Source organism: Heterodontus francisci, chromosome 8 (genome assembly GCF_036365525.1).
Source record: "Heterodontus francisci isolate sHetFra1 chromosome 8, sHetFra1.hap1, whole genome shotgun sequence".
NCBI classification, from domain to species: domain Eukaryota; kingdom Metazoa; phylum Chordata; class Chondrichthyes; order Heterodontiformes; family Heterodontidae; genus Heterodontus; species Heterodontus francisci.
The window spans coordinates 31,051,746-31,077,381 of NC_090378.1; the positions used below are offsets into that span (position 1 = coordinate 31,051,746).

At 43.1% G+C, this 25,636-nt stretch overlaps 1 protein-coding gene and 1 long non-coding RNA gene across 2 annotated transcripts in view; one reads left to right on the forward strand and one right to left on the reverse strand.

Moving 5' to 3' along the window:
• Positions 1 to 5,369, reverse strand: part of LOC137373187 (KICSTOR complex protein SZT2-like) — a 28,785-nt gene extending 23,416 nt beyond the window's left edge. The window contains exons 1-2 of the mRNA XM_068038043.1: positions 5,238 to 5,369; positions 1,876 to 2,005 (exon numbers count right to left, since the gene is read on the reverse strand). Of these exons, the coding sequence (XP_067894144.1) occupies positions 1,876 to 2,005; positions 5,238 to 5,369 (262 nt within the window). The remainder of the gene's footprint in view (positions 1 to 1,875; positions 2,006 to 5,237) is intronic.
• Positions 5,370 to 9,984: 4,615 nt separating this feature from the next.
• LOC137372499 (uncharacterized) lies at positions 9,985 to 25,155 on the forward strand. The gene is made up of 4 exons (XR_010975438.1): positions 9,985 to 10,288; positions 12,833 to 12,943; positions 17,021 to 17,220; positions 23,457 to 25,155. It is a non-coding gene; the product is annotated as an uncharacterized lncRNA (long non-coding RNA).
• The last annotated feature ends 481 nt before the right edge of the window (positions 25,156 to 25,636 follow it).

The following is a 25,636-nucleotide window of genomic DNA, read 5'->3' on the forward strand; positions in this document are numbered from 1 at the left end:
ATTTCTTGTTTTTATTTCAGATTTCCAGCATCCGCAGTATTTTGCTTTTACTTATTTTGTTTCGCTGAAACAGGCGCAATGTGTGTACACGTGCTTTCTGTCTGCAAAAAACAGGGCCCTGTGTATTAATATGCGTAGCTTCCAGTACTCGTAAATGTGCCACACTGTGAGCCTGACTGAGAATCTTAAATTGGTTGTCAACGTAATTCTTAACAGTGAGGATTATTTAGCAAATGCTGCCCATTCTCGGAATCACATCTAATGTTAGACACTGTGTTTTGAGTTTTGCAAGCATGGGCTGCTTGGGTACAGTCTGTACCTTGCCCGTTGCGAACAGCTACATATATAGGATAGGGATAATGGGTATATATTCAAATTTGAAGGTAGTGATTAATGGTTTCCCACAAAGATCTGTGATGGGGCCTCCACTATTTCCTCTACTAATGACTTAGATGACATAATGAAGAGCCATATATTTAAGTTTGCTGATGACACAAAGATAGGTGCAGTAGGAGTATATACAGAATAAAATTACAAAAAAGGCATTGATTGATGGATTTCAACACAGGTAAGTGTGAGGTCACCTATTTTGGAGCTAAAAAAGATGGATCTGGCTATTTTTTAAATGGTGAACGGCTAACAACAGTGATGGTCCAAAGAGATTTTAGGGGTTCCTGTACGCAGATCACTAAAATGCAGTGGTTAGGTACAAAAGATAATTAAAAATGCTAGCCTTTATAACAAGAGGGATAGAAAATAAAGGCTCGCCTTAAAATGTCCGGGTTAGATCATATCTGGAGTACTATGTAGAGTTCTGAGCACTGCACCATAAAAGGATATATTGGTCTTAGAAGGAATTCAGCACAGATTCACCAGAATGCTACTAAGGATCCAAGGGTTAAATTATGAGGGGAGACGACATGAATCAGTCACACACTCCCTGGAATACATAATGTTAAGGGATGATTTGACTGAGGTTGTAGGATTTTAAAAGCAATTAATAGGGTAGAAAGAAATGTTTTCTGCTGGTGGGGGGTGTCTAGGACAAGAGGATATAACCTTAAAATCAGAGCCAGGCCATTCAGGAGAGAAGGATACACTTCTTCACACAAAAGGTGATAGAATGTGGAACTCTCTCCCACAAAAAGCAGTGGGTGCTAGCTCAATTAACAATTTTAAATCTGTGGTTGATAGATTTTGCTAGCCACGGGTATTAAGGAATATATAGCCAATGCTGGACGGAGTTCGGATACAGATCAGTCAATGAATGGTGGTACAGGCTCATGGACTCCTCCTGTTCCTCTGTTCCCTCTCTGTATGCACTGGGTTTGTAATATATTATTTTCCAATTTCAGAGATGATAGGAAAATGTGACAGGCTTATTCTCTAGCAAGTGATTTATTACAATTAGGTGCTTGTTGTTGAACCTGGCCATGATAATCCATAATCCATCAAACAGGATGCAAGTTCTAAAGAATATGTCAATGTAATTAAATTGGTCATGCACCTGAAATCCTAGCAATGACTGGATCCTCTTGATGATCAACTAATGTTTACCACTGCACCTAAATATTTTTGCATTTTTCACCTGAATCTGACTAGCTCACCTCCAAAAGATGGCTTAACATTAACAGAAGCTCTGAAAACAGTGATCTATCTAACTTCATAATGACACAATGGTGAAAATAAAGGAATGATATGAGGAATTAAATTGAGAATATTGACTTCAGAAAGCTTTTAGAACCTCTTGATTGTTGTATTTCACCCTACAAATTAGCATTCCTGCACTATTCAAAGATAACCTGCAACAGGCCTTGAAAATGAACATATAAATACAGTTATGAATTTGGGCTAAATAGGAATGTGATTGCATACCATCACTAGCAGTAGCCCGTGGACGATATGAAGTGTAGGGGGTTTCATTCTTCCAGATGTCCTCCTCACTCTCAGCAACAAGCAGTGAATTACATACATGGCTGTCATGCAGATCCTGAAGCAACAGGCGCTGTAATAAATAGAGAAGCATAGAAAAATATGGGTTAATAGCCAGAATATGCAATGATGCAGAGTTACCAACCAACATACAAGCCAAACATTAACATGCATTTGTATATTGCCAATGACATATTCAATAAAGAGTGAAAAGATCAGCCAATTTGGCAAAGTCAAACTTAAGGGTGTCAAACAAAAAAAAAGTGTTCATATTTATTAGGTGCTGCACTAGGACTCTGACAATACTAATGCCACATAGAATCCTTTAGACATCTGCTTAAGCATAAGCAGGAATTTGCCTGAGTATTCAACAAGTATTTCACTTCAGTGTTTACAAAACAGAAGAAGTAAATCCCAATTTGGTTAAAAGTGAGATGAGAGATATCGTAATATTAGAGAAGACAGTTAAACTAAAGACACAAAGAACCCGGATCTGATGGGATAGGTCCAAAGATGCTGAACAAAATGGCGGAAGAACTGGCAGAGAAATTATATTTCCAGGTTCTATTGAAAGTAAATGAGTGCCAAAAGATTAGCTGGTGACCAATGTAATACCTATTTTCAGAAAGGGAGGCAGAGCTAACCTGGATCATTACAGTTAAGCTAATTTAACATCTATGGTTGGAACAATTTAGAAATCTTTAATCAAAGATGAAATTACCAAATATCCTGATGAAGAGATAATAATTAGAAACAGCCAACACAGATTTCAGGAAGGAAGATTCATACTTGACAAACCCGATAAGAGTTTTTTGAGGAAGTGACAGATGTAGAATGGGGTATACATGGACTTTCAGAAAGTCTCTGGCAAAGTATTATGTAGGAGAACATTGGAAAACATGAAGGGGTATGGAATTAGGAAGGGAGGAGAAAACTGAATAAAAAACTGGTTAGAATGCAGGAAACAGTCTGAAATAGGGGAGTTTCTCAGAACCCAGGCCGGGCTCATTCCCCAATACCAGGTCCAGTGCGGCCCCATCCCTAATTGGACTATCTACATATTATTTCATGAAGCCCTCCTGGATGCTCCTTACAAATTCTGCCCCATCCAAGCCCCTAGCACTAAGTGAGTCCCAGTCAATATAGGGGAAGTTAAAATCACCCACCACTACAACCCTGTTACCTTTACATCTTTCCAAAATCTGTCTACATATCTCTCGCTGGCTGTTGGGAGGCCTGTAGAAAACCCCCAACATCGTGACTGCACCCTTCCTATTCCTGAGCTGCACCCATATTGCCTCGCTGCATGACCCCTCCGAGGTGTCCTCCCGCAGTACAGCTGTGATATTCTCCTTAACCAGTAATGGAATTCCCCCACCCCTTTTACATCCCCCTCTATCCCGCCTGAAGCTTCTAAATCCTGGAACATTTAGCTGCCAATCCTGTCCTTGCCTCAACCAAGTCTCTGTGATAGCAACAACATCATAGTTCCAAGTACTTATCCAAGCTCTAAGTTCATCTGCCTTACCTGTTATACTTCTCGCATTGAAACAAATGCACTTCAGACCACCAGTCCCGCTATGCTCTGCAACATCTCCCTGCCTGCTCTTCCTCTTAGTCTTACTGGCCTTATTTACTAGTTCCCCCTCATTTATTTCACTTGCTGTCCTACTGCTCTGGTTCCCATCCCCCTTCCACACTAGTTTAAACCCTCCTGAGTGATGCTAGCAAATCTCGCAGCCAGGATATTTGTGCCCCTCCAGTTTAGATGCAACCCATCCTTCTTGTCCAGGTCCCATCTGTCCCTGAAGAGATCCCAATGGTCCAGATATCTGAAACCCTCCCTCCTACACCAGCTGTTCAGCCACGTGTTTAGCTGCACTATCTTCCTATTTCTAGCCTCACTGGCACGTGGCACAGGGAGTAATCCCGAGATTACAACCCTTGAGGTCCTGTCTTTTAACTTTCTACCTAACTCCCTAAACTCACCCTGCAGGACCTCATCACTCTTCCTGCCTACGTCGTTGGTACCAATGTGTACCACAACCTCTGGCTGTTCACCCTCCCCCTTCAGAATGCCCCCTGTCCGTTCAGAAACATCCTTGACCCTGGCAACAGGGAGGCAACATACCATCCTGGAGTCTCTTTCACGTCCACAGAAGCGCCTATCTGTGCCCCTGACTATAGAGTCCCCTATAACTATTGCTCTTCTGCGCTTTGTCCCTCCCTGCTGAACAGCAGTGCCAGCTGTGGTGCCACTGTAGTGGCTGCTGCTGTTTTCCCCTGACAGGCCATCCCCCCCAACAGTATCCAAAACAGTATACTTGTTAGAGAGGGGGATAGCCACAGGGGATTCCTGCACTGACTGCCTGCCCCTTCTAGCTGTCACCCATCTATCTGCCTGCACTTTGGGTGTAACCACTTCTCTAAAACTCCTGTCTATGCCGCTTTCCGCCACCTGCATGCTCCTAAGTGCATCCAGTTGCCACTTCAACCGATCATGCGGTCTGTGAGGAGCTGCAACTGGGTACACTTCCTGCAGATGTAGTCGTCCGGAACGCTGGAAGCGTCACGGACCTCCCACAGCTCACAGGTGAAGCACTTCACCCCTCTAACTGACATTTCTAGCACTAATTAATAAATTAATTTAAAATAAATAAATACTTATTAAATCCTTACTAAATTGTTATAATTAACTATATGGTCCCGAGTGCTAGATTCCTACTGTAAATATTAAATGCTAACTAAATACAGTAATCTCCTCCCTCTGGTTTAGTTACTCTACTTATTAATTAGTTAATTAGGGTTTTAATCAATTTTTATCAATGTTTTATTTTCAAATTCAGTAAAAATTCCTTCCCAGCCAATCAGGTCACAGCTTTCCTGTGACGTCACTTTCAGTTTTTTTAACCAGAGGTAGGTTTTTTATACTTACCGGTCTGGAACTCCGCCCTCCGAGTCTTCTCCCAGTCAGCTGTGCTCTTTGGAAGCTCGCGGCTCCCCTCACTCTGAGGACAGGTAGGAAATGAAAGGAGCTCCTCACTCCCTCCTCAGGCTGCCCCTTGTCTCTGGATGCCTTTGGCGGATGTCCACTGGGTGCCTGAGGTCTGGAGGGCTCTGGCTGGCTGAGGGATTACTGCACAGGTGTAGGAGCCTCTCAGTCATCATGGCTACTGGAGCTGGGCTCACTGGCGGAGGGGATGAGGAGCCACTGTCCTCACTCAGACAACTCTGAAGGGAGACCCAAATGTGGAGGTCAGTCTCTCCTCCTCCCTTTCATGGCTAACTTGAACCTCCCTGCTCACCAGAGAAGGATGAGGACCCGGAGAAGACTCCAGGCACCTTGTCCTTTTCCTGCTTTGCCACTGCAGCGTGGAGCTCATGGCCAAGGTGATGGTGTGCAGGTCTGCATGCATCTGTGGAATCTGGCTCTCCATGAGGGTTGCCAACCTCTTGATGGAGGAAGCCATGCGCTCACACACCTGAGACATGGCGTGGATGGACTCCTCCATTGTCTGCTCATGGTCACGCATTGCCTCTGGCATCTCCACCAGGTGTCTTACGTCTCTCTGCAACTCCGGCATGCCCTGTGCTGTCGACATTAGAGGCTCGATGTCAGCCTGGGGCTCAGCATGGGCCTGGTCGCCCAGAATCTTCCGACTGTCAGAGGTGTTGGCTGTCACAGCCTTACCCAGCTGCTTGGGCGGGTGTGTGGTGCTCTCCCCAGCTTACGAGCCTAGAAATCTAAGCCCGAGCACATACCCACTGACGTGAATGTCTGCGCTGTTGGAAGATGCGGGGGAATCATGTGATGGTGCATTCTCTGACTGCTTCTCCTCCTCAGAGGTTGATGGCTTGCCCTCTTTATTTCAAGCCTCCTGCGAATGATAACCTGCATGAGAGAACACAAACATCTATGTGTTAGGTTGTGCAGATCTCATTCTGCCAACCAATCGTAATGTGGATCTCCAGAAGTGTGGTGGAGGTCAAATGAACACAATCCTCACTCTCTTGTGCGGTGACTCCTGTCTCACCGTATGCTATTGAGTGGTCGCCCTGGGCCCTCACTAGCTCCAGTGCTTCTTCACAAGCTGTGGACAGAGGCCAGAGATCTGGGATGCCCTCGACAGTCCTTAAGGTCTCCCTTGTGTTATGGGCCCGTTTGTCCTGCAAGTGGAAATAGTGTTATAGTAAGACTTCGGAGGAAGAGCAACAGAACAGTTATGATAGTGGCATCCCTGCATCCCCTGATGCCGTTTCCTACATGGCTTCTCCCCACATCTGCTCTCAGGGGTCGTAATGGGGGTGAGATGTGAAGGAAGGTGCCTGTTGACGAGATGCAGCCATGCATCTGCCAGGATGTGATGATGCCTCATGTCCTTGCCACCATCTTTGTAGTTACTCCGTCCTTATTTCATGCACTCTCCAGTGTAGTCATGTGCAAGCCCCAAAGAGGAGAGAGGTATGGAGGACTCACCTTGGCAGAATGAAGTCACTGACCCTCTTCTGACACTGGACCCGGTTGCGTGGGGTGACCCCATGGCTGCTGACCTTCGCTGCAATCTCCATCCAGCCTTGCTTGGTCATCTGACGAGGACCTCTTCTTGCCATCCCTAGGAAAGATTACCTCCCACCTTTCCCTTGCAGCCTGGAGGAGAATCTCCAGGGATGCTTCACTAAACTGTGGGGCCATGGTTTTGTCTTGTCTTGTCTCAGCCATGGTGCCAGGTTGCTCACGCTCTGTGACAACAGTGGTACATCCTTCTCCGGGGGAAGGGGGTGGTCCAGGAGTTCCAACATCTCTTCACCGGGCCCAGCAGCAATCCAGAATCAGTCATTCACTCAAATGCAGTAATACAATCACCGCCCCGTCACATGATTATGGTAAGTTGCTGCCTGCCATGTGATTGCGATTGGCCGGCCACATGCGTCACAGGCGGTGATGACATCCACTTCCGGGTCTACTGCCCGGACACGTGATGGGGTCACTAAATTCAGCCTGTGAGTGTGTATGTGCGCATGCATATGTGAGCTCATGCAATTTTAATCTGAAACTAACTGCCCACAATGTAAATCAGATTAATTCACAGCAATGGCTACTGCAGCCAGTATTATGACAGTTCTACAATATAAGGGTAGCATTAAAGTGGCTGTTTCCCATTTACTGGACCAGCTGTTTATGGCCTGGTGCTGACTGGAATGTCATAAAACGCTGGGAAATAATTTTGTTCAGCACTGCCTGAGAGATGCATTAGCCCACAAAAAAAATTATCTTCTATTTAATCAGAAGAGAAAGATTGCTTTTCTGAAATCGCCCCCTCCTCCCAGGTTGACATTTATAGTTTCCCTTATGAATTTCACTTGGAGGAACAATCAATGTGAGATAATTCAATGACAATAGCTTGTTAATAATTTCTAAAGAGCAGTTAATGGCTTCTGTCAGTAAGTAGAAAGTAGTCATTTCTAAATTTGTTTTCTTATGTAAAATGAATCCTTAAAATAAATCCCTGCCAGGAACCCCCAAATATTGAAAGGTCATTCGTGCATTAAGTATAAGTTGTTTAAGAGGTTGACATTTTCCTTTTATATGGTAAATGCAGTTGGGGTTTCCAAGTGCTTTTCTTCCCATACAATGAAAAATTTAAGGTACACATAAAGTCTTGAAAAAAGGAAAAGTAGCCTTTTAAAAGTTGGCAAAGTAATTGATCCTTTGTTCATATTCTTTGATCAGTGTCTTTCATTTTATCATATTCTTTTCAAAGGAAATGGAATATTCTTAGTAGTACAACATTGTTAGCAATATCTGGTGTTAATGTCTGAATACCTTTGAAGTTATAAGGCTGCCAATTCTGGTTGGATGTATTTTTGGAAGTTTTATCAAATGGTTGTCTGCCTTCAACTCCATCACCCAGTCAAACAGCCTTTTCCCATCTCCGATATTTTTATAACTAGAAAACTAAAGCCTTCAAAGGAAATGAAGAAAACACACATTTTTTAATGCCCCTAGAATTTTTCTCCAGGCTTCCTCGCAGCAGTGCTTCGGAGATTATCAGCCTAGATTTTGTAGTCAGTGGCAAAGTAACAGTTTTTTATTTTTTATTTAGAGATACAGCACTGAAACAGGCCCTTCGGCCCACCGAGTCTGTGCCAACCATCAACCACCCATTTGTACTAATCCTACATTCCTGCCACATCCCCACCTGTACCCTATATTCCCCTACCAATACTAGGGGCAATTTATAATGGCCAATTTACCTATCAACCTGCAAGTCTTTGGTGGTGGGAGGAAACCGGAGTACCTGGCGAAAACCCACACAGACACAGGGAGAACTTGCAAACTCCACACAGGCAGTACCCAGAATTGAACCCCGGTCGTTGGAGCTGTCAGGCTGCGGTGCTAACCACTGCGCCACTGTGCCGCCCTTGCTGCCGACCACGAAGAAAGCTGCCTGCAATGATCTAGCGAGCTTGGTGGTGTAGATTTCCTCTTTCCCAATGTTCTTTTCATTCTGGCTCCAGATATAGTGGATGTCTGGCATCCGTCAACAGTGATGTCATCAAGCAGGCTACACAGCCAATCACATTGAAGAATTCTTACAGTTAGCAAAACACAAAGTAACAAATAAGTTTTATCATTCACTTTTTATAATTTTCCAGAAAGAAAAATAAAGACTGGGACATAAACATGGGATTAAAGTAGAAGCTGAAATATCATAAATAAACTTTAAAATAAAATAAATTAATTTTTGTTATTTTAAAAATGTATGCAATATTTAGCAAGCAATGGAGAAATTTGTCATTTTTCAATATAAAATTAGTTTTTCAAGGCCAGAGAGGTTGTTCATTAATAATTATGACTTAGTTATATCTCATTCAACAAGGTATAACCTGTTCAAAGATTTTTACATCGTGTGAAATGTGGAAGTTCAGGTTATTTCAGTGATCTCTAATTGATTTCCATTTGTGAGGACTTCAACAGTGAAAACTGTCGAGAAGTGGGGTATCACTGACAGCGACTTCTGGATTTCTGCATCTAACTGTGCATGTCTAGACACCAGACGTTGCTGTCAGTTTCACAGAGTAATGACTGCGAATGCTAACAGTTTTGCCATCATTACAACCTCAAAATTCTGGCCAATATTTAATTTCTGGGGACTCCAGGGCAATCCTGGATAGTTGGCAACCCTATGTTATACTGATTAAATGGCAGCCATTTTCAGTGTTAACAGCTCAAGGTAATAATGAGTGAAAGCATTTTTGATTTCACTGCAACAAAGTAAAACAATGTATAAATTGAGCACAGCAGTTTGCTTTGATACAGTGGTCACCAAGTATGACTTTGTTGCTGATACTATTTTGGTCTGTGCTGTTCTTGAGTAAATGAGATGCTGCATAAAAGATGTTGGAAAGTGGAATACACCTATATTTACACTAACAAAGGAACCAGGGTAGTCCTATTAAATAAGGATCAATTACTTTATTTACCAACAGTAATTAAACATCATTTAATTACCCATTTCAAAATATTTATGTGATTAACTCTGATGATGTTGGCTGAGGTATTTACATTGCATGTGTCATTTCCTAATACAGTTGCAGACTCACAGTCACCAGTTAATTAAGATAATCTGTCTCTAATCAGTAACTAATTATTCCTGCAGCACACACTGCCCTGATCAGTTAAATAGTAGTAGGATGCCAAAGCACTTTTGCAGTAAATAAGTAACTATTTTATCAAAGGTTCCTTTTATCAGGTCATAATGCATAGACTATAAGGGTTGAATAAGTCACTCATTGTCTCCCAGAAATTAGATAGTGCATGGAAATGAGTGTGTTGGGGCAGGGCATACACTGCATGCGACTGTTAACTTTGACTCAGGAAGTACGTAATATTCATGCTGCCTCTGATTATAATCACTTAGGTGTGCAGCCAGCACTACCTACGTTACTCATTGGCTGCATACATCTCGGGGTTGGGTGGGTTGGGGTGGGGTGGGGGTGTGTGGGGGGGGTGTTGGTGTGGTGGCAGGGTATCGAACATGTCTGATGCAACTCAAAGGCAGCCAGCATCTCTTAAAGAGGAGGTGTACTCTGGCCGCAGGCTGCACAGGTTCGAGAAGATGGCTTTCAAGAGGTCCAGACAGAGCATCCAGGTTCCCTAATAGCATGTTGGAGGCTCCAGACAATGGAGAGGAAGAGGGAAATCCTCTTCCCCTGCAGTGGTCAGGAAGTCCTCCAGGTATCATCTCTGTCAATAGTAGGAGGAAGTCATGGAGTATGTAAATGCAAGGGCTTTAGCACCAGGACATGGCTGCAATTCTGAAAAAACTTCAATGACCTCACTAGAGTTGTCAAGGTAAGATTACTGCTCTCTTACTTTTTGCTCACACCTCAAGTAGAAGGGGTCACTGATGGATTCCATGTGTCTAAGTTGAAGTCCTTTCAGGGCGTCAGTAAGAGAGGACTGGTGAGATTTTAATTCACTCAGAATCCATCCACTTGCACAGATTTAAAATCAGACCCCATGTGCCAATAAAACACCCTGCAACCTTTGATCATGGCAAAGCTTTCGATTATAAGTTGTGTCTCGAATGTGTGCCTTGCTGTATTATGATAGTGCATAAAATCTAATAACAGAGTTGTAAAATCATATGAGGACTTGGTATATATAAATGGTAAATGTGGAACAAGTTGAGTGGTATGTAGTTTTGGGCCACCTTCCTGATAGCTTAAAGTATGCTGTCTGCTGCATCTGTTTCCAAGTTCTGCAGATACTATATATAGTATTGGGCCTGGCTGTTACTTCCTGCCAGGCATGCTGCACAACAGTCTGTTGAGAGAGTTTTGGAGTGTCAAAGAGTGAAAATCTGCCTTGTATCTACCTCATGCAGCAGCACACCAACCTAGCCCAACACCAAGTCAGGCCATGAACTGCACCATTGTTCCACTTGCCGACTGATTCACTTTCATGCCTTGACATTGAGATTACCTTCTCTTGCTTTTGGCTTGATACTCCCTTCCCCAACTACAGCCTTTGGTAAGGTTGACAAAATATTAATCTGCAAACAGTAACATCTTCCCAGCAGTTCTCCTTTTAATAAATTTTATTAGCAAAGGAGAATACATGGATATATTTTGTGAAGTTTTGTCACATGGTGCATTCAGGAAGCTACATTGACACAGGCTTATCAGTATGGTTGTGTACCTGTTGGGAACTAAGCATTGTTTGAAGTTTCTATAATCTGATGACTGGGGTTAAGTAATCAGGGAGATATGAGGGATCTTGTTTAGCAGCAGCACAGAGTTACAGCTCTTTGTGGGATGCTCGGAGGTGGTTTTTAGTATGTGTTCCCATGCTTAACTGGGGGCGGGGTGGTCTGAACAATGGGGGCCTGACTCATGTGCGATGTCAGAAAGTAGACCTGATCACCTAGTACCTGTCAAGTTCCAGGCCAATCCATACATTACTTTGTCCTATTGGCATATTTCCTACAGATGCTTTACCTACATGTTTCTGTCCGAAGAGCTGGGTACCTGTGTCCTGTTGTATGTTTGGTTAGTCTGCCACTATTTGTATGTTTGGTTAGTCTAGCTAGGGGAGATGCTGAGTCTTCAGCAATTTTCACATTAACTTATTAATTACCTTTTAACTATATATAGCTTTACATAAGTCTGTGTGACTCCTCTGAAGCCATGCTGCTTCTCCCTCTAGTCTCTCTCACATGTGATCTCTTACATCATCATGGTAGGAGGTATTCCTCACACTGTCCAAACATTAACCCTTTCAAATCCTTATGCCATATCTCCCCCCAAGTCTTTATCCATATATATATATTTATGCATTTTTTTTATTTTTACATACTACCTCATCTCCCCCCAAGTCTCTGACATCACAGAGTCAATCTGTCAGGAGGCTTCACAACTTTCCCTGATCATGTTGTTGCCAGATGCAGAAGATTTGGGGCGGCAGAGTGGTTAGCACCGCAGCCTCACAACTCCAGAGACCCAGATTCGATTCTGGGTACTGCCTGTGCGGAGTTTGCAAGTTCTCCCTGTGACCATGTGGGTTTTCGCCGGGTGTTCTGGTTTCCTCCCACAGCCAAAGACTTGCAGGTGATAGGTAAATTGGCTGTTATAAATTGCCCCTAGTGTATGTAGGTGGCAGGGAATATGGGATTAATGTAGGGTTAGTATAAATGGGTGGTTGTTGGTTGGCACAGACTTGGTGGGCTGAAGGGCCTGTTTCAGTGCTGTATCTATAAATAAAATTGGTAGTCTTTCTCTGAGATCTTGTTTTTTGACTTGGACAGCCTTCGTTGAGGTTTGTAGTATCTGGTGCTTTCTGAATTTCCAGTTCAACATCTGGTATGGAGGGCGCTAGCTATGAAGAGAGGTTGAGTAGATTAGGATTATTTTCATTAGAAAGACGGAGGCTGAGGGGGGACCTGATTGAGGTGTACAAAATCATGAGAGGTATAGACAGGGTGGATAGCAAGAAGCTTTTTCCCAGAGTGGGGGATTCAATTACAAGGGGACACGAGTACAAAGTGAAAGGGGAAAAGTTTAGGGGGGATATGCGTGGAAAGTTCTTTACGCAGAGGGTGGTGGGTGCATGGAACGCATTGCCAGCGGAGGTGGTAGACGCGGGCACGATAGCGTCTTTTAAGATGTATCTAGACAGATACATGAATGGGCAGGAAGTAAAGAGATACAGACCCTTAGAAAATAGGCAACAGGTTTAGATAGAGGATTTGGATCGGCGTAGGCTTGGAGGGCCGAAGGGCCTGTTCCTGTGCTGTAATTTTCTTTGTTCTTTGTTCTTTCTTTGGTTCATCCAAATGTATGACTGATTGACATCTGTGATGAATAGAAATAAGATTTCTTCTGTTTCTTCTTATAGTACCTTCTGAAGTATGTACTAAACAAGATCGCTGTTGATTCTCATCTCTCTGGACGATTACTCCTCTGCCTTGGTCTCGTACCCATATCTTTTCTCCTTCCATCAACGTAGGTAGGATCCTGGTATGATATTTCCCACTACAATTGTAAGCTTGTTGCTTTTGGTAAGACTTTTCTCTGTCTTGAACTCGCTGATAATCTTGGACTTCTAGCCCTGGAAATTATATTTTGGGTAGGATGGGAATTTGTGTTCGAAGATACCTTCCCATCAACAGTTCTGGTGGTGCTAATCCACATAGCAGTGGAGTAGATCTGTAGTTTAGGAGTGCTGTTTGAAAATCTTCATTTTTCTTTAACATTGCTTTGATAGTTCTGACTCCTCTTTCAGCTTCACCATTTGATTGAGGATATCTAGGGGAACTTGTAAGATGTACAAATTCATAGTTTTCGGCAAAGTGCGTAAAGTGGTTGTTTGCAAATTGTGGTCCATTATTGGAAACTATCTGGTCAGGTATACCATGTGTTGCAAAGATCTCCGATAAAGTTCCAATGAATATCTCAGTGTACAAACATTTGATTTCAATCTACCTTGAAAAATAGTCAATGATAATCAGGTAGGATTTTCCATTAAACATGAATAGATCCATCCCAAACATTCCTACAGTCTGATTGGAAATTAGGTCGAGATCAGGGGTTCCCTCTGATCTTGTCTGTGCTCTGCGCATACCAAGCAATTAGAAATAATGTCTTCTATATCTCTCGACATTCCCGGCCACCACATGGACAACTGAGTCCATGCTCTGCATTTCGTTATACCCATTGTAGACCTGGTGTATTTTCTCCAAGGTGTCTACCCTGAGTGAATCTGGAATCACCAGCCTCTCATCGTATACCAGCAAATCATCCACAATTGTAAAGTGCCTTCTGTGTTCGGAGAAGATTTTCATCCTCTTACCACTAGGACGCTGCTGCCGTAAAACTTGCGTGCAATATTGGTGGATACAGATGCATTCCTCATCTTGCTTCTGAGCATGTTAAATTTCGTGGGGCTTTTTTGAATTTGCTGGCCATTGTGATGCAGTGAACTGAGAATATGAATCAATCTCATTAATAAAGTTAACATCCTATTGTGTAGGATAGTCAACAGTAGCTCTGGATAATACATCTGCTGTTGTTTGTTGCTTGCCCTGTTCGTACATTGTTTTGTACGTGAATCTCACTAGCCTCAACTGGAATCTCTAGATTCTCCGAGGCATCCGAGCGCGTTCCTTTTCATCAAGTAAGGAAACTAAGGGTTTGTGGTCTGTCTCTATGACAACCTTTAAGCCAATAATATAATCTGAGAGCTTCTCACAAGCTCATGTGACTGTGAGAGCTTCTTTCTCTATGATGGCGTATCTCATCTCAGTCTCAGACAATGCTCATGATGCATAATGAACTGGTCTTTGACATCCATCTGGCTGTTCTTGAAAAAGGATTGTACCTAACCCTGTAGATGAGGCATCTACTGCAATTGCAGTCAGTAGTGAGGGGTGATAATGCGCTAAGGTATCTGGCAAAATCAGCATCTCCTTGATCCTTTGAAATGCTTGCTCCTGATGTGTATCCTAACACCATGCCTGAGCTTTCCTTAATAGCTGTCTTAATGGTTCAGTAACTTGCACTAGATTGGGTTAAAATTTTGCCAAGTGATTAACCATTCCAAGGAATCGTTGAAGATCTAGGACAGAAATAGGAATTCGAAATTCACTAATGACTCTCATCTTTTGCCGGTCTGCCATTATGCTGTTGCTACTGACAATGTGTTCTAAGAAACAAATAGACGCTTTCAAGAATTCACACTTTTCATTAAGTGTCAGATCTTCTTCTTGTAAATGATTCAAAACTGCCCTAACCCTCAGGTCATGTTCTTGGATGGACTCCCTGTGGACTAAGATGTCGTCCATATGGCATATTACTCTTTTAAGGCTCTGTAGAATGTTCGACATAGTTCTTTGGAATATTCCTGGTGCTGATGTTGTTCTGAATGGTAAACAATTAAAACAAAATTTTCCGAATGGAGTAATGAAGATTGTTAATAACCTTGACTTCGTACCCAACAGAATTTGGCAAAAGTTACTATTCGATACAAGCTTTGTGAACATGGTACTTTTGAATAACTTTGACAAGCTTTCGTCTACTGACGACTTGGATGAGCTTCTCTTGTCACGGCCTTATTAAGTCTACACAAATGCCACCACGCCTTTGTGGTGCAGCCTGAATGTCTCTACAAGCCGAATCCCTGACTCTCCATGCCTCTTTTGTCTACGGAGAAGCTCTGGAGTTTTTTCACGGCCTCTTCTTGAGTTCTACAGTTCTGGAGACTTTTTTTCCAGGTCAGCTTTCTTTAAAGTATTTTTCAAATTCTTCTGGGTGTTGTATGGTAAGAACCACCGCTGCTCACCATATTGTATGTTGGTTAGTCTGACACCATTTGTATATTTGGTTAGTCTAGCTAGGAGAGATTACTGAGTCTTCAGTAATCTTAACAATACCTCATTTATTACATTTTTACTATATATATCTTTATATAAGTCTGTATGACTCCTCTGAAGCCATGCTACTTCTCCCTCCAGTCTCTCTCACATGTGATCTCTTACATCATCATGGTGGGAGGTATTCCTCACACTGTCTCAAACATAACCCTTTCAAACCCTTATACTACATGTCCCTTCATCCACTTTGTGCCTGGGTCAATGTTTATAGGGGAAGTATTCCATTAATCTAAATGCGACTTCACAAACTCGGGCAAGGTCAGGTCAATGCGTTGTGTCATGCGTTGAACACAAGGAGCAGAGTCCTGCCACCACTATGATGGAACTCCAGAATTGGCCATGACCAGAGAGATAATGCTTCTTGGCCTTATACCGCCTGAGTGAAAAGCTTCAGACAATCAATCTGACAGAATTAATTTTAATCTGTCACATTCCATTGATGACATTTCAGAATTGGACTGGAGTCACAGTGCCTGCTTTATGCTTCTACCAATTCTTCGAGCCTTCAATCAAATCAATCAAATGTTTTTCTAGGTGTCATTAAATAAAGTAAATACCAAAGCATTAAATGATTTTGAATGGACTTTATTCCAATATCTACTGTGGGAAATCCTTCATTCTTATCCTTGAAGCCTACCAATTTTGTCCCTTAGTCCTGCAGTTTACATTAAACAATCAGCTTCTGTTTACATTATTCATGCCTTTCAGCATTTTAAAGACCCATATCATGTCTCTTCCTCAATCTTCCTTTCTGCAATGTAAGATGTATAATTCTGACAATCTGTCCAGGAATCATTTTTCAGTTCTCCCCAATGTGTCAATGCTAGTTTGAAGATAAAGAATGAAAGAATAAAGGATGTAATTATATAGCACCTTATCATTTCTTCAGGACACCTTGAAGCACTTGACAACCACCAAAGCGCTCTTTTAAGCTATGTAAAAACGGAAGGTGTTGTTTCCATGTATATTATCCACATAGGCACATTTTCAGTGCCAGTGGTTAGTTAAGTAATTCAGCCTCAAGACAGATACAATTATTCTGGTTCAAAACTTCAACAACTGGAAATGAACCAAATGACCTTTGTTAATGAGTCTGGTTTACTGTGTTTCTACTTGAGGTAAGAAAAAATTGCAAGCCCAATTAAGTTGATGAAGAAGTCATACTTCTGGAAAACCAAATTAAAGGTTCAGTCACAATTTTTTTAAACAATTGGGGCTTTTTAAAAAAGTCAATATCTCTTTAAAAAGCCTGGGCATAAATGACAAAAAGGTCAACAAGATATTCTAAGCAATCAGCGCTATTTGGAAGACTGTCAAATCCATTTCATTGACTTGTAAAGGGAGGTTGAATTGAGGAGACGCAGTATCAGCAGCAATCAAGAACATCCCAAGGGTGAAATTGTGCTCCCTCCAAAAACAATCTGACAGCTGCTGAAAGGAAGGCAGCTACTAGGAAGGATAGGAGCCCTTGCTTCAAGAAAATTGGTATGGAATATGGATATATATCCTTACATTATCTCTGTGTCATTTAAGTTAATACAATGCAAGCTGCAAAATTAGTGTCTTCTTGTATCTGCAGTCTTTAAATAGCAATTAATGTAGTGGTCCTAAAAAGATAGACAATAATTTTTACAATCCAATTTTCATTTCTTCAGAGATGATTTATCTACCTCTAAAACAAATCGATGTCCCTTTTGACCTAATAAGGGTGAGAAAAAAGAAACTGAAGACTCTGAAAAATAATTGGCAAAGTTTACCAGGAGAAGCTTTATTAGTTATAAAAACAGAAGGTACAGGAAATACTCAGCAGGTCGGGCCAGCATCTGTAGAAAGAGAAGCAGAGTTAACATTTCAGGTCAGTGACCTTGGTTCTGATGACTTTCTGTTTTTATTTCAGATTTCGAGCATCCGCAGCATTTTGCTTTTATTTTAGCTTTATTAGTACCAAGGTTTATTATCTAATAGATAGAGGAATGGCAGGGCTGCTCCAACGTCTGCAGTGCACATCCTGTGCTATGTGGGAAATCCAGGGCGTTTCCTGTGTCCTGGATAAATATATGTGCAGGAAGTGTTGTCAGTTGCAGCAGCTCGAGCTCTGGGTTTCAGAACGTGAGCAACAGCTGGCATCACTGTGGCGCATCCATGAGGCTCAGAGCTTCGTGGCTAGCACAGTTATAGATGTGGTCACCTTAAGATTATGCAGGGAGAGAGGAAATGAGAAGGACCATGAGGAATGCAAAGACAGGATTACAATGCATGTGTGTAAACGCACAAAGAATAGTGAATCAGACTGGTGAACTACAAGCACAACTCGCAGTATAGCAATATGATGTAGTGGCAATAACGGGAATGTAGCTTAAAAATGGCGAGGACCGAGCACTTAATATACAAGGATATAAAGTGTTCAGAAAAGATAGAGAAGGATAAAAGAGAGATGGAGTGGCAGTACTAATTTGGGAAGACATTGCAGTTTTGGAAAGCGAGGATGTCCTTGAAAGGGCAAGGACAGAATCCTTTTGGTTAGAGTTGAGGAGCAGAAAGGGTATGATCATGTTACTAGGGATATCTATAGGCCTCCAAATAGTGAGAGAGATAGAGGAGCAAATCTGCAGGATTTCACAGAGATGTGCAAGAACTATAGAGTGATATTGGGGACTTTTATTACCCAAATATTGATTGGGATAATTTTAGAGTAAAGAGCAAGGAGGGGGAGGGATTTCTCAAATGTGTTCAGGAGAACTTTCTTGATTAGTCTGTTCTCAGCCCAACTTGAACGGAAGCATTGCTGGATCTGGTGCTGGGAAATGAGGTGGGCCAAGTGGACCAAGTGTCTGTGGGGAAGCACTTGTGTAAGAGTGATCATCGTATCATAAGGTTTAAACTAGTAATGCAGAAAAGTAAGGACCAAAATAGGATAGAATGTCTATTGGATTAGAATGTCTATTAGATTGAAAGAGGGCCAATTTCACTGTGATGAGAAGGGATCTGGCCAGGGTAGAATGGAACCAGCGGCTACCAGGAAGAGCTTTATCGAAACAATGGGCTATCTTTAAGGAAGAGATGCTTCAGGTACAGGCGAGGAACATTCCAACAAGGGCAAAAGGTGGGGGAACCAATGACAGGGCTCCTTGGATGACAAGGGAGATAGAGATTATGATCAAACAAAAAAAGTGGGTGTATGATGCATGTCAGGCGAGCTCTTCAAGTGAGTATCAGGCCATATACAATAAGTTGAGAGGGGAGGTGAAGAGGAAAATGAGACTGGCAAAGACAGAATATGAGAATAGAATGGCAGTCAACATAAAAGGAAACCCAAAGATCTTCCACCAGCATGTAAATAGTAAGTGAATAGCAAGAGGTGGAGCGGGGCTTATTAGGGACAAAGATGGTAATATATGCTTAGAGGTGCAGGACAAGGCTAATATACTTAATGAGTATTTTGTATCGGTGTTCACTAAGGAAATGGAATCTGACAAAATATCAGTAGAAGCGGAGAGAGGGAGATACTAAAAGGCTGGCCATAGTTATGGTAGATAAGTCACCTGGTCCGGATGGCTTGCATCTCAGGTTGCTAAAGGAATTGGGGATGGAGATAGTGGAAGGGCTTGCTATAATCTTCCAATCTTCCCTGGATGCGGTGGAAGTGCCAGAGGATTGGAGAGTGGCAAATGTGACACCCTTATTCAAGAAAGGGTATAAGGACAGTCTTAGCAACTACAGGTCAGTTAGTTTAACAACAGTGGTGGGTAAGGTTTTAGAAACAATAATCTCACCTGCATTCAAATCTTCAGAAGAAGGAATTTTCCTCCACACAAGATCAGGTGGCAGGTTGTTCAACCTTGCCCGCCTAAGAGCGAAGACCAAAGTACGGAAAGTCCTCATCAGGGAACTCCTCTTTGATGACGATGCTGCTTTAACATCTCACACTGAAGAGTGTCTGCAGAGTCTCATCGACAGGTTTGCGGCTGCCTGCAACTAATTTGGCCTAACCATCACCCTCAAGAAAACGAACATCATAGGACAGGATGTCAGAAATGCTCCATCCATCAATATTGGCGACCACGCTCTGGAAGTGGTTCAAGAGTTCACCTACCTAGGCTCAACTATAACCAGTAACCTGTCTCTCGATGTAGAAATCAACAAGTGCATGGAAAAGGCTTCCACTGCTATGTCCAGACTGGCCAAGAGAGTGTGGGAAAATGGCACACTGACACGGAACACAAAAGTCCGAGTGTATCAAACCTATGTCCTCAGTACCTTGCTCTACGGCAGCGAGGCCTGGACAACGTATGTCAGTCAAGATCGACGTCTCAATTCATTCCATCTTCGCTGCCTCCGGAGAATCCTTGGCATCAGGTGGCAGGACCGTATCTCCAACACAGAAGTCCTTGAGGCGGCCAACATCCCCAGCTTATACACACTACTGAGTCAACGGCGCTTGAGATGGCTTGGCTATGTGAGCCGCATGGAAGATGGCAGGATCCCCAAGGACACATTGTACAGCGAGCTCGCCACTGGTATCAGACCCACCGGCCATCCATCTCTCCGTTTTAAAGATGTCTGCAAACGCGACATGAAGTCCTGTGACATTGATCACAAGTCGTGGGAGTCAGTTGCCAGCGATCGCCAGAGCTGGCGGGCAGCCATAAAGGCGGGGCTAAAGTGTGGAGAATCGAAGAGACTTAGCAGTTGGCAGGAAAAAAGACAGAAGCGCAAGGGGAGAGCCAACTGTGTAACAGCCCCGACAACCAATTTTTTCTGTAGCACTTGTGGAAGAGTCTGTCACTCTAGTATTGGCCTTTATAGCCACTCCAGGCGCTGCTCCACAAACCACTGACCACCTCCAGGTGCTGACCCATTGTCTATCGAGACAAGGGGGCCAAAGAAAGAAAGAAAGAATCGGGGAAAAACACAACAGAAACTTGGAGAGGTTTGAGTTAATTAAGAATAGCCAGCAAGGATTTGTAAAAGGCAGATCATGCTTGATTAATCGAATTGAATTTTTTGATGAAGTAACAGAGAAGGTTGGTGAAGGGAAGATGGTGATATTGTTTATATGGATTTTAGGAAAGCCACATAGAAGGCTGATTAACAAAACTGTGGCTCATGGAATAGAAGGGTCAGTGTCCAACTGGATAAAAAATTGGCTTCAGGACAGAAAACAGAGAGTCATAGCAAATGGTTGTTTTTTCAGACTGGAGGATGGGAGACAGTGGTGTTAACCAAGGATCAGTGCTTGGACCACTGCTTTTTTTGCTATATATAAGTGACTTGGATGGAGGATTTTAGTTACAAACTTAGGTTGGAAAACCTAGGGTTGTTCTCCTTAGAGCAAAGGAGATTGAGGAGAGATTTAATACGAGTGTACAAGATCATGACCACCTTAGATAAGTTAGACAAGGAGAACTGTTCCCATTAACTAATGGTACAAGGACTAGGGGACACAGATTGAAGGTTTTGGGCAGGAGATGCAGGAGGAAGATGAGGAAGAACTTTTTTACACAGTGTGTGGTGGAGGCGGAGAAAATCGATGATTTCAAGAGGAAGTTGGATGGCCACTTCAGGGAAATAGACTTGCAGGGCTACAGGGATTGAGTGAGGGATGGGGACTGACTGGAGAGCCGGCATGGACATGATGGGCTGAATGGCCTCCTTCTGTGTTGTAAATGACTCTATGATTCCATAAGTCAACAGCCCAGAAGATATAAAAACAAAAATTGCTGGAAATACTCAGCAGGTCAGGCAGCATCCGTGGAGAGAGATGCAGAGTCAACATTTGAGGTCTGTGACCTTTCATCAGACCTGAAACGTTAACTCTGCTTCTCTCTCCATGGATGCTGCGTGACCTGCTGATTATTTCCAGCACTTTCTGTTTCTATTTCAGATCTCCACCATCTGCAGTATTTTGCTTTTATTTTAGCCCAGAAAATATGTCAGGCAGTAGACAATTCCAAGTCTGCAATGCCCTTGGGACCAGTTCTGAAATGTATGGGAAATCATCCAATCAACCTCAAGGGTTTTCATTAGCTGAGTGTGTCAGAGCTAGTGTAGTCCTGAATTGTATATTAGTAATGTAATTTGAGTGGGGACTAAGATTTTCCCCTGCTCCTAAACATGTTCCAGAGATAAATTAGAAGGACATGCTGATAGGGTTAGATGAAGAGCGGTGGGAGGAAGCTAACATGGGCATGGACTAGTTTGTCCTAATGGCTTGTTACTGTGCTATAACTTGGAAGTAATGTAAAGTTGTTCTTGTGTGGACACGCTAGAGAAGGTGGGATTGTTCTCCTTCGAGCAGAGAATGTTAAAGGGGAGATTTAAAAGAGGTGTTCAAAATTATGGGTGATTTTGATAGAGAGTAGATCTTGAGAAACTATTTCCAGTGGCAGGAGGGTCGATCACCAATAGACACAGATTTAAGCTAATTGGCAAAGCCACCAGAGGGGAGATGAGGAGAACTTTCTTTCTTCAATAAGCTGTTATAATCCAAAATCTGAAAACTGCCTGAAGGAGTGATGGAAGAAGATTCAATAGTAACTTTCAAAAGGGAATTGGATAAATACTGGAAAAGGAAAAAAATTGAAGGACTATGGAGAAAGAGTAGGGGAATGGAACCATTTCAGCAACTGTTTCAAAGAGCCAGCACAGGAACAATGGGCTTAATGATCTCCTTCCGTGCTGTAAGATTCTATGGTCCATGCTGACCAGTTCACATTTATTGCCTTGAGAAGGTGGTGGTTGGCTTTCTCCTTGAATTGCTGAATCCCTTGAGCTGATGGTACTCCTGTGATGGTGTCGGGTAGGAATTCCATGCTTTGACCCAGAGGTGTTGATTATATGTCTCAGTCAGGATGACATTTGAAGGAATAAAAACAGAAAGTGCTGGAAAAACTCAGCAGGTCTGACAGCATCTGTGGAGAGAGAAGCAGAGTTAACGTTTCAGGTCAGTGACCCTTCTCCAGTTCTAATGAAAGGTCACTGACCTGAAACGTTAACTCTGCTTCTCTCTCCACAGATGCTGCCAGACCTGCTGAGTTTTTCCAGCACTTTCTGTTTTCATTTCAGATTTCCAGCATCCGCAGTATTTTACTTTGACATTTGAAGGAAACCTGCAGGTCTTGAGGTCTTGAGCTCCACTCCTTAGATAAGGTTGTAAGATTGATTTGTCTGGTAAACTGTCAATGAAATTGTTACATTTATTTTAAAATAATGTCCTCTTTGTCTATGGCTGGCCCAAAACTTCCTGGTACGAATCCAAATGTTCAAAGGCTAAAAACTCAGTAAGGCCCATTTTCAGGTGTGGGAGTCATGATTTGCCCTTGCCCATCCCCACTGAGGCAGGCAGCCTGCAAACTTGCTGCTGTCTCCTTGCTTACATGATTGTAGCATTGGGTTGAGGGGGCCCCACACTGCTGGCTGGTTGAACGCTTAGCAGGGGGCTGAGCAGCGTGCCATGATCTTGCTTGGTACAGCCAGCCTGCTCCTCTAAAAGGCATTCGGCTCCTCTTAAAGGTAGCGGCACTCTGTGGAAGGAAGCTGCTGCTGATTGCCTGTACCTAGACTGGCTGCAACTAGAAGCTGCACAAATGGAGCACCAGCAGAGAGAAACGGTTCCTAGGTTCATGGATGCGGTGCTGGAGGCCTTAGTGATGGAGGTGGACAGGAGGAGAGAGGTCATGTTTCAGGAGGTCCCCAAGGCAAACCCTCAGAAAGGAATGGGAGCAGGTGCCCAAGGAGGTTAATCCCCAGAGTCTGTCCCTGGGGACCTGGCAGTAGTGCTGCAAGAAGTTAAATGATCTCACTCAGGTGGTCAAGCTCAGTGAATGCATCATCAAAGAACATCTCCTACCCACTGTACCGTTAACCTCTCAAGCTTCTCAATGCACCTCACTCCATCACTCACCCTGCAGTAGTCCCTAGCAGTCAAGACTCAGGCCTAACATCCATATACTACACCTCCCTCTCACACACCTACCAGTGCTGCCAGCCTCACATCCAGCTCCTTCCTCATACCCCATATTCAGCTGTTGCAGGCACATCACCCAAACACAGTGCAATACAATCAATTACATTCTTCCCTCTCTTTTGCAGGACAAGATGGCCCATGACCGCCGACAGCAGAGCAGAACTGGCAAAGATCAAGGACTCCTGCATCCCCTCGTCCTACGGAGGAGCTAGTTCTTCGCATCATGAAGCTGACATTTGACGTCATTGAGAACATTTGCCACAGCAGCCCCAGCAGGAGGAGAGAGAGCAACAGCACATCACTGATAGAGGCCCCATCATTTGATCTGACACTTGAAGCCACTGGCTCAGATAATTGCACTGCATGTACCTTAAGGGCTAGTATAAAGTTGGGATCTGATGATGAGGAGGCACACCGAGGTGCTGGGTACATTGGCTGGCGTGCCAAACAGCCTCCCGTCACTATCAAGGAGAATGGAGGAGTCCGGCTTTAACTTGGCAGAGAGCATCATGCAGAGCTTGCCTTCTCCACAGCCTCTGCACCATCTCGCTGTCTTGTGAGGCACTGACCCAGAGGCACTACGACTGCAGATCCCATACTCTTTGAGCCTTTGTGTGAACAGAACATCAAATCCTTTTCCCTCACTGAGAGGTTGTAGCAACACTTCCTGGTAAATCCAGAAACTCGCCACAACACCTCCAACAACACTCCACGGTGCTTCCAGAGACTTTATTATAGAAGAAGCTGGTCTAAATCATCTTACCTGCAAGTTGGATGGCTGGCCCTTTAAATAATGTTAATGTGCTGAGTGCATGCTCTTTGGTGAGTGACAAGCGAATGCATTCAGTGGACCTGCACAATCCAAGTTTGGAATTTGTGCAAATCAGCTGGAACAGATGTTTGATGTCATAATCCGGTCAGTTGGGAAGTTTCTGGTGCAAGCATGGCATGCCCATTTGAGAGCCCTTTCCAGCATGGGGAACTACGTGAGCCACACTAGAAGCAACTAGAATCGTTGTGCACCCCAGTCAGAGGGCCTCTGGCTTCCGTAGCACTGGGCCCAGTGATGCTCTAGTGTCGAATTTTTCAGCCTAAATTCTTACAGCCTTATAGATGGCAGAAATTCTATCTACTGCTTACAAGACCAATGACATTTAGGAGCATTTATGGGGGTGGAGTTAGGGCTGGGGCTGCCAATATTGGGAGCTCCTGCATCCTCGGCTCAGGAGGGACCCACTGTATAATTGGAGGCCAGCAAGCTACATCGAAGGAGGCGCACCAGCCTACAAATCTCTTGATTTTTTAAAAAGTTGACCCCACTGGTGATTTCCAGACTTGGACCTCTGAAGTAAAACTAAGTTTAACAAAATAATATTTTATTGGCTGTGTTTCACTCTGGTGGCTTGTGTGAGGGAGGAGGGTTCTGGGCCATCTCACCCCAGTAGTGGACAAGCATCAGATCTTCCAACAGCATGGAGCAAGTTAGTATTGAATGTGAGCAGCTGGTGGGTGACCACCAGCTTCATGTTTATTAGGTTACTGCCTCTTGACCCCCCATTGACACTGGATGACACTGGTGATTATGCCAGGACAGTAGGGTGGGGCCTTCAGATTTTCATGGCCATCATGTTTCATAAGTTATAGTTCCACTCTACTGATTATGAAAGATGATTTTTTTTTTATCACAGAGAGAACTAGATAAGAGCCAAGGCACAAAGTGAAAGGTACCATCAAGGTTGAAAAGATATGGGCAAAAGCTTAAAAAATTAAGAAAAAAGTCATTCGATGACAACAAAATCAGGTTGTATGCAATTTAATATGAGTGATGTGAACAATGTTTAATTTTGCTTTTGACTGCTGCTACTGGAACACTTATTAATAAAAACGATTGGTTTTCAACATCCCTCTACTTTTTCTTCAACACAGATAGTTGGTTACCATTTCATAATCAATAGAACAAAAGTTAGCTGCTTCTTGCAATATGTTTTCCTTTCTCTTGTTATGTGCAGCACTTTATCTTTTTTGGATTGATCTAGTCCTTTTTAATGCTGCAGTCCTTCATTTTCTCAGTTATGTGGGCAATACCTGTCAGTTTGCAAGAAGTTGTACACCAGTCAATTATAATAATTTTAATATCATTTTGGAAAAAGCATATCATACAATATAATCAAAAGGATTATTTTCTCCCCCAAATTACTTACAATTAAACATTTTCAGGAATTGCCAAATAGCAAAGGATAATTAATTCAAGGATGATACCTGGTGTGACAAAAAGGAAGCATTTTTGGCGAATGATTAAACATAA